The sequence below is a fragment of the Montipora foliosa genome, chromosome 2, assembly GCF_036669935.1.
Source record: "Montipora foliosa isolate CH-2021 chromosome 2, ASM3666993v2, whole genome shotgun sequence".
Lineage (NCBI taxonomy): Eukaryota > Metazoa > Cnidaria > Anthozoa > Scleractinia > Acroporidae > Montipora > Montipora foliosa.
This window is the reverse complement of record NC_090870.1, coordinates 22400927-22410926: the sequence shown is the minus strand read 5'-3', so window position 1 is coordinate 22410926 and position 10000 is coordinate 22400927. Positions and strand designations below refer to the sequence as shown.

Sequence of the window (10000 nt, the reverse complement as noted above, 5' to 3'; positions counted from 1 at the left end):
CGTAATGACCGCATCATGCTTCTTTTACGGAACGAACGCAGAAAACCTTTCGAGTATGTTGTGCTGTATAGCATTCTCAGTCTTTCAATAAGACATTGCGAGAATCCCGTTCAATCACCATCCTCTACACAGCTAGCTCAATGTGCGAAACAAGTGGAGTGAAACTATGTCGTAAAGATAAAAGAGACGTGTTAAGAGACCTACCATTCCATCGATAACCTTTCCAAAACACGTGTGCTTTCCATCCAACCATGAAGTCTTGGCAGCGGTGATATAAAACTGAGATCCATTGGTGTCTTTTCCAGCATTTGCCATACACACCCAGCCGGGACCGTAATGCTTCAAGATGAAATTTTCGTCATCAAAGTACTTTCCATAAATGCTTTTTGCTGGAATTAAAATGAGAAATATTGATTACATAATTTACATAATATGATAATTAGTCTGAGACTTATTTATCGAAAGCTCCGAAAAGCCATCCCGGAAAGTGAGTTCCGTTTACTCTGTAAAGCCAAGTTTCTCGAGAAGCAGAATGAGCAAAACAACCGAAATAGTTCATGTCATGAGAGGTTGTCTTTTAAATGAAAAGGGAGGAATTACGGCTCCCGAAATACGCATAAAAAGTTACTGCACTTTTCTGGACTTTTCCCTGACTGTTTGTGCATTGGATAACGGTCTGGTCGTCCCATGAAAACAAAAAGGAAAGAAAATTTCAAAAGGAGTGCTCAGAGCGATTAAAAAACGCAATATGTAACAAGGGAGACCCTTTTATGACCAAACTACATTAAGGCCATCATGGTATTTTCAATATTATAAATTTAATGGCGAATGGTCTAAATGGTAGCGTCTTAGAGAAGCAAGACAAATTTGAATTATCTGTTAAAAAGTTAACCATTTCTTCCCCCAGCGCGATCAGCATACACACAAGAGACGTCCACAAACGCAGCAGCGTTGTTATCATTTATTCTTTTTAATGGTAATAAGACTGAGTGGAGTCCAATTCCAATTCCAATCATACGAATGATAAAAAAATCGGACGACCGCGCAGCGGGAGCCCGATTTGTTTATCACGAGTATGATTACAGACCGAATTGGACGACAATAAGTCCTCTTACCAATTAATCATAAAAATTACAATTTCCGAGAAAAAGAGATGAGCCAAGTTATGAAAGTGAGGGAAAATTAAGACTGACAAACGAGGCATGAATTCTTTCATGTCACTCTGACAGAAAGAAAGAAAGAAAGAAAGAAAGAAAGAAAGAAAGCCCCAATTTAGGAGACTGTACACTGTTTCTATGGTGATTGAAATCAAGGTTGTGATTGGTTGGTTTAAACTACAACTTCGAATGTGATTGGTTGATTTAAACTACAACTTTGAATGTGACTGGCGTATTCAACTGTCCGCTAATCACAATCGAGGAGACTGTAATTTTTATGATTATTGTAAAAAAAAAAGGCGTTAATAGATAAGGACTAATATGTCAGCATGTGACCGAGCACATTGCACCCAATTTTGTAGCAGCTGTAACTCAGAAATATGATTGCTTACTTACAATGGCATGGCTTTCTTTCAATGGCATACGAAAACCAGAGAAATGCTTGTGTCTCGTGTCGTCCATTAAAAAAAATTCAAAGTAGATTTTAAAAAAGCCTTGTGAAAAAATATGGGTTTAGAACTGTAGAAAATTCTTGCATACCAACTTGATCCCAGCAATTCACTTTCTTCCTTCGTTTTCTCTCGCTGGTTTGAGCAACTCTCTCGTGTTTTTTTCATGAGAATTGAAAGGGTTTTTGAAGGGCTACTTCTAAAACAGAAAATAATGAATCGGGAACGGGGAACGGGGAATCTCTAAAAGGGGGAATTACTAAAATAGGGAATCTCTAAAAGAGGGAATCTCTAAAAGGGGGAATTACTAAAATAAGGAACCTCTAAAAGGGGGAATTACTAAAATAGGGAATCTCTAAAAGGGGGAATTACTAAAATGAGGAATCTCTAAAAGGGGGAATTACTAAAAGGGGGGAATCTCTAAAACGGGGAATCTCTAAAAGGGGGAATCTCTAAAATAGGGAATCTCTAAAAAGGGGATTCTCTTTAAAGGGGATTCTCTTAAAAGGGGGAATCCCTAACATGGAGAATCTCTGAAAGGGGGAATCTCTAAAAAGGGGAATCGCCGAGACAGGGAAAATTACGAGAGATCTGATCGGTTGATTTTAATGACAAGCATCCATTTTAACAGTGCAATTGTTGAACTGCTGGTACAATTCGCACAGAAATGCCGTTTATTAAAATATCAACAAAGCTGCAGACAAAACATATGTGAAGAAAACATACAGTATGAAAGTTGTAAAGCTGGAACAGAAGCTGGAAGAAAAGTTAATGGCTTTAAAGTCAGAAAACCTTGCTCATTACATTTTGAAAAAACGTACAACGCGAGAGGAGTGGAGAAGCGGGTCCTTCTAAGCACCTTTGAAAATTCACCATTGCAGTGGAGCAAAAGAAGAAGCGAAAGAATAATCTTATTTTTAATAACTCACTGTAATAATTTTTAATTTTCAATGGCCCTATATTTTTGCACAACACGAAAAATTTCAGTACCTTGTAAATCTAACAAACAATGAGAATATCAGCAAGAATTCACACTCTGGAGAGCAACGTTCGCCATTCAAAACGTTGAACGCTGATTAACCTTTTACTGGCAAAAGCCAAGGGAAACTTAAACTCAGCCATGTTCACTTAATGCACCGATCAACTCGAAACTTCAACAGCCCCCCCCCCCCCCCCCCCCCACGGCCATTTGAACTTCATCCCCTCCCTCCCCCACGGCCACTTGGGAGAATTTAGTATTTCTTTAATTGGTCTTTCATGCTTTTCGTCATTCTCTGCTCAGATGTTAGAGATTCCCCCTTTTAGTAATTCCCCTTTTAGAGAATCCCCATTTTAGAGATTCCCTATTTTAGTAAATCCCCCTTTTAGAGATTCCCTATTTTAGAGATTCCCCATTCCAAGTTCCATTCTCTCATTCCCATTCCCTGTTTTAGAACTAGCCGTTTTTGAAGTCACCTAAGGCCTAGATGAAACCAGCTGTTGCACCTCTTCACTTAATTAGTAGAAATTACAGAGTAGACTATGGTAATGATCAAATTAGCCAATATAAAAAATACCAGAATGCTCTTTGTTTGTCCCTCCAAAATTTTGCACAAGCATTGTTTCCAGTTTCTCTTGGGACCATTATAAGTCGCTATAGAAAATATAAACAATGCTTATGCAAAATTTTGAAGGGACAAACAAAGAGTATTATGGTATTTTTGATAGTGGTTAATAAAGAAACAAAGGGGGCTGCTCTTCAAGCACAAGGACGAGGCCACTCCAGTGCCCTATTAAAGTCAACGTCTCGTGTAAAGTACATTCTGTATGAAATGCAGCACCTTCGGGTAGTTTTCTTTATTTTAGGTAAAGAAAGATTCAAGCTGTCTACTTACATCCGGATCCGTCACCATTAGCGCTGAAGTCTCCCCCTGCATAAAACCAAACAAGGCGCAACTATGTTACTTTCTTGGATCTAAAGAATAAATGCTATACCGAGTAATTGCATTGTGACTAAACTTGATAGACAACAAATGCAAGGAAACGATGTTATGTGCTTGTAATATTTCTATATAAATCTATATCATCTTCGGACTAAGGCGGGATACAAGTAGCAGAATTTTAAATACTGCGAGATTGTGCAACAGTATAATCACGTGAAAATGAAAAACAAAGAAACGAAACTGTCAGGAGAATAGGCGGAGTTCTCTACTGGCTTTTATGCCATTCTTCAGAAATGGTGTTAAACGCTTAATATGGTAAGCTTCTTTATATAGTAATAGATTCCAGTTATCATCGCGATCTATTATGTTAGTGTTATCACGCACGGTTTGGGCGAAGAATTCTTTGTTGATTACAGTAGTAGATGAAATGTTCTCATTTGCAAAAATTTCCGGTAAGTTGTATAAATCTTGTATGTATTTGATATTATCACAATCGCGAAGATGTTTATATATAGCGCTTTCTTTGTCCGTGAGTGCATGTTCTTGTGTTCGGACAAACAGAGTTCTGTTCGTTTTGCCAATGTACGAAGAATTACAACCAGGGCAGATGAATTCATAAACAACATTTGATTGGCTTAATTGTGGCGTTTTGTCCTTAGTGCTTGTGAAGAAACACAATTTTGTTGTCTTCTCTTTTATTCGGATGTCAACATTCGGATCGACGAGACATCTCCGAAGTTTACGTTTAAGCTTCTTAACAAGTTGCGTTGTTAGGTCACAGACGAATGGGATGGTAAGCCAAATAGTGGGGATGCTGGTTGTTGTGGGAGGTATCGTTGGCAAGATGATTTGAAGCCCTTTTCTTAAAAAGCCAGTAGAAAACTCTTTGTTTTTCATTTTCACGTGATTACACTGTTGCACAATCTCGCAGTATTTAAAATTTTGCTACTTGTATCCCGCCTTAGTCCGAAGATGATATAGATTTATATCGAAATATTACAAGCACATAACATCGTTTCCTTGCATTTGTTGTCTATCAAGTTTAGTCACAATGCAATTACTCGGTATAGCATTTATTCTTTATTTACTAAAGCTATCAGCAGGTAATGGATTTCTTGGATCTCTATGTCTTCTAAAATAGTAGATGCATTTGAGCGAATGAGTTTTGCGCCCCATAATAATAATAATAATAATAATAATAATAATACACCTATATCGCCGGTCATTCTAGGTGCCTTAGAAACGATCCCAAAGGGGCTCATTCGACAGCAACATATAAGACCTCGACCTCGACCCGACCTCGAAGGTATGAATACTGGGATCTGCACGGATTCTACGACGATTCCTGGAAAGGGAATGAATCTTAAGGAATTGGGACGTGACATGAACTGGAGGTCATCTGAGGCCACGGGAAGAGGCCTGATGCCTCTGTTATTCCAGAAAGCTGTGTTGAAAAACAAATAATAATAATAATAATAATAATAATAACAATAATTAACCCTAACCTTGCTCGGGCCAGGAAGGATGATTCTGCGAAAAGTGCTGGACACTTAATTTTATTAAGAACAGAACGGTAAAACAAAGGAGTTTAATTAACCGTTACAATTCAACAGCAAAGGTGCCGGCTCCACCAGGATCCGGTACCTTTGCTTTATCTAGTTGGCCCTTGCAACCAAAATTGTTCATGTTTGTTAGGGACAGGGAGAATTACCAGAACGGTACTGGATCACGGGATATGACTTGCTGTCCAGTGAACAGCAGTAACCGGTGCATGGGATTGGCATGGCGAGAGAGACTGAATCACTGATCTTGGCTGCACAGGAGCAAGCATTACGAACGAGAAATTACAGGAAAGTAATCTACAAAGAAAATATTGACAGTATGTGCATGTAGAATGTGCCGTGGGGAGGAGGATACTTGCATAGTTTCAGAATGCCCAAAACAGGCACAGACGGAGTACAAGATCTGGAGGCATGATAAGGTGGCGACTGTTGAACATCGGGTTCCTTGTAAACGGTACAATTTCCGACCTCCGAAAAGAAGCATTGCCACAGTACGGAGAAAGTTCTGGAGAGTGAAGACATCATGAGATTGCAAATTGCAAGCAGATAAGGTGAGCGAACACTCCCCGCCCGACATCGTTGTTTTTCACAAAAACAAACCTCGTGAATGCGCAGTGGTGGATATAGCTTGACCAAATGATACAAGGGTGAACGAAAAGGAGCAGGAAAAGATTGACAAATGTAATTATTACTGGGTTGCCCTATGGCAAACCCAGTCGAAAAATAGGTAGATTTCCGGTTTTTTTTTAGTATTTTTTTCCGTGTCGGTAAAAGTCTTGCCTGTCACTCCCCTGGTAAGTGGTGTCTTTGTGCATAGAGCCTTCTGCGCGTATTTTCCTAGGATCGAGAGGGTAGTGGAACTGCGTAGATTTCTCTGGTGGACACAGTAGAATCATTAACTTAGCCTGCAATGGTGTCAAAAGTCATGTAACGCGAATGGCGTTTTAGTGGATCCTTAAACAAAATATACCCTTATGGAGCTCAATAATGGAAAGTCAGTTGGAAAAACTAGGCAGGAATCTCAAAAGCGACGAGTAATGGACTTTGACAACAATCTATCGCCCGTCGAGACGAAATCAAAGTGAGCTGTATTTATCTGAAGTACATGGTAATTTGACACGATTGAGTTTCTTGTCTTCACGCAGGCAATGAAATAGGAAGAAGTTTTCGCCTCTAAGAGCAAATATGTTGTTTGTTTCAATAAAATTTTCGCTCGAAAAGGATTCTGTGGTATTTTCTGCCTTTGTGAATTATAATATCATGTTGTGTATTGAATTTTCGAGCTTAAGGTTGAAATGTGATATGGGAGAAGTTTTTTAGTATTGCACTGTAAGCAGGAAGGGTTCACAGGCCTGTTGGAAGCGTGCTTGAGTTTCAACAAAATGAGCCCCAAAATCAGTGAAAAATTGTGACGCAGATGAATAATAAAGTGGCTGCCATTTCCAAAATGATGAAATTACCTGGTGATAAATAACGTCGAACGCGTCTTGGAGAGTAAATTTTGACTTTGCATAAGCAAGAGTTGGGCGATTGTGATCTTTGTTTTGACTTCGCTTTTTTTATTGTCAAACTTTATAACACTTGACAGAAAAAGTAACTTACAAAAACCCGGTATCTTGCCATCATTTGACACAGATGCTTCACTGTTTGGCGAGTAAACATGCCGCGGTAACTTAATCACGGCGCCCGATGAATTCCGGCCATGTCACTTTCGATTTGAGGATTTATTTGAACGTAGCAAAAATCTCCCAAAATGTTTGTCGCTGATCGTAACTTTTTATATTCTATATTCACGGTTCAAAATTAATGTTGTTTTCATGTCGTAAATATGTTATTCTCGATCGACCGTCCTGGAGACTTCCTTCTGCTCTTTCTAAAAACTGTGTATCAATAGTTATTTACTTTTGCATCAATATTTGTTTTTGCATAAAGCAAGCTAACAAGATCTGTACCTTGCTGAGTTCGCATTTGTTAGCGTTAATAGTATTTTCGGTCCGATGCTTCTGTTTTATGAGGGGTATATTGTTTTGGTCTCCCATCCAAACACTAACCCCGCCGAACAGGGTTAACTTCAGTCATAGTTAGTCGACTAACTATGCTTCAGTGAACTTCGGCATTACAAAGCTGTCAGATGCTCAGCGGGCACGCTTAAACTTGTGGTGAAAAGAAGTTTATCAACATGTCAGCCCAGAAACCAATGTTTCTCACTTCCCATTCATTTTCTTCAATCTTTCTGGGTTCAGTACTTTGCTAGTAACCACATGTCTTCTCAGACTATTTACCCAAGACTTCTACAATGGCACTACAATGATAGACAATACCAAAACAATATCGTGCACTGTTAGAGCTACATATGTCGTACGAATGTGTGAGGACCTGTGAGCCAAAGGGCCTGTTCTGGTATGACTTCTTAATGACCTTGAAAAAAATTGTTTGGAACGATGCACGTACCACAGGCAACCCAGTGTACCCTCACGGAGGGTCTAGTTGAAGTACGACATAGGCAAGCTATTGGAGCGAAATAGTGTTAAGGTGGTGCCACTTGTCATCGAAGCGTTGGGATTTTGTGAAATGTGAGGAGCATCTACTTCTCAGTCTTACCACAGAAAGCCTGCTTATTAGGGACAGCAAGAATAAAGGTAGATGCTGGATACCTCAGGTCCTGGGATGCGACTTGCTATGCAGTAAAATTTAACCGGCAAAACATCTTAGACCAAGAGAGCAATATTAGAGTCAGTTTTGCATAGTTTTACATAGTTTTCATCGTTGAAAAACACCTGCCAGTCTCACCAATATAGCTCCAGGAACAATCGTGGCTAACTGGTTGGAAACAATGCCCAACGCAGACAGTGGCGGGGATGCTTGAGCTCTAAGAACAGTTATTACCTATGAGGCTGTATGCCTGCCAGAAGACGCACACGGACACGACGGGCGAGGTGACGTGCAGGCTATGTAATAAGGTCCTGAAAGTGTCACCCATGTCCTGGCTGGTTGTACCGCCCTTACAAAGAACAAGTACATTACCCGACATAATGCAGCCTTGAAGATCCTTTTCTTCGAGATTTTGCAAGACTTAGGCTTTGTAGACTCACTGCCACCTTGGTACTCGCCATTGAAACCGGAACCAGTGTACGAGTCGAACAACGCACAAGCATTCTGGGATGTCCCCCTATTCACGGAGCACCAAGAAGTTAGAGCCAACAGAGTGGATGCATGCATTATCAAAGCGAGTCATCTCGCTGGAGATGAGTTGCCCATGGGTTACAAATAGGGAGAAAAAACAGGAGGAGAAAACCACGAAATACGGACCACTTCGCTGGGAATTAAAGCAGAAGTACCAAGGATATGAAGTGAAACAATATAATATCATAATGGACGTATTAGGGGGATGGTGCCGAGACTTAGAGGTCGAGCTGAAGGAGTTGGTCAGGAGTAAGAGTAAGGGAGTTCTCCATAACATGCAGAAGGCTGTAATCTCGGGAATATTAAACATATCTCGCACTTTTAAAGTTGTAGCATGAACGCTTTCCATTTATTAACTTCCTTCCTTCAATATTTTCCGGTTGATTAATCATCAAGGAAATTATTGAGAGCAAAGCTGCTGCCTAAGAAAATTTTAAAGGGGCCCTCAGAGCTAAACGCTGAGAACGTAGGAGCCCAACATATGAAGTGAAAGGTGTTGCTGTGAAAAATTAAGGCGCCCAGAGCTATTCTTTGGGAGCCCCAGGCTACCGGGCTCCTGTTATGCAACAGGAATCAGTTATATATTTTAGAGAATTTTAGATGTTAGAGGTTCTATATAGTTTATCAATTTTCTAGTGCTAATTTTTACACATAATTTAAATTTTAAGGTTATATTCTTATGCTAAGTTTTCGCTACAGTCAATGGGCTACGCTCACGTGCCCCGTCATACTATTTTAATTGTATATAGTATACAAAAGTTGTAACTGCTGCATAATAATAATAATAATAATAATAATAATAATAATAATAATAATAATAATATCGCTTTGATGATCCATACGATGTTTTTGAAATTCATCTTTAATCAAGACATGTTTCGGATGAAACATCATCCATCGTCAGTTGTACAATGAGAAATAAACTAAAGTTGAGCAATAAATGGCGTAACAAAGTGAGATATAACATGAATAATTAAGGATGAAGGCGAGAACAGAACAACCACGAAACAAAACAAAAAACCAGACTATTTAAGCTAAGAAAAGAAACTAATTAGTATGAAAGGGATAAATTAAGATGTTTGACTTGGGAATTTAAAGATGGCTGCTCCCAAAGGATATGCATGGCTTCTTTCATTTTCAATTGGAAACGTGTGGAAGCAAAGTCGAGGATTCCCAAGTCAAACATCTTAATTTATCCCTTTCATACTAATTAGTTTCTTTTCTTAGCTCAAATAGTCTGTTTTTTTCTGTTCGTGTTTCGTGGTTGTTCTGTTCTCGCCTTCATCCTTAATTATTCATGTTATATCTCACTTTGTTACACTATTTATTGCTCAACTTTAATTTATTTCTCATTGTACAACTGACGATGGATGATGTTTCATCCGAAATATGTTGATAAATTTCAAAAACATCGTATGGATCATCAAATCGATATCTTACTTCGTGCTGGTACGAAGTTTCAATAATAATAATAATAACAAAGATTACTACAGAAGAATCAGATTAATATTAAAATGTGAACTCAATACTACCAACGGGGTTAGTGTTAAGATTTACGACGAGACACTGAAGCGTAACACAACTTTAATCCACTGGACTCGGCTACACATCGATTTAGAAAGGGGATGTATACGAGTGAAATGCTACGACGTACAAAAACCTTCGATAACAAGAGCGGGAACAACAACAAAAGTCACATGACACTCTAAGTCCTACACACTAGGGTG

General features: G+C 39.1%; 1 protein-coding gene and 1 pseudogene across 1 annotated transcript in view; one reads left to right on the top strand and one right to left on the bottom strand.

The window, feature by feature from the left end:
* Nucleotides 1-10000, bottom strand: part of LOC137992677 (peptidyl-prolyl cis-trans isomerase B-like) — a 52486-nt gene that overhangs the window by 20572 nt on the left and 21914 nt on the right. The window contains exons 3-4 of the mRNA XM_068838158.1: nucleotides 3481-3516; nucleotides 205-389 (exon numbers count right to left, since the gene is read on the bottom strand). Coding sequence (XP_068694259.1) covers nucleotides 205-389; nucleotides 3481-3516 — 221 coding nt within the window. The remainder of the gene's footprint in view (nucleotides 1-204; nucleotides 390-3480; nucleotides 3517-10000) is intronic.
* On the top strand, nucleotides 7949-8611 carry LOC137987019 (uncharacterized; annotated as a pseudogene).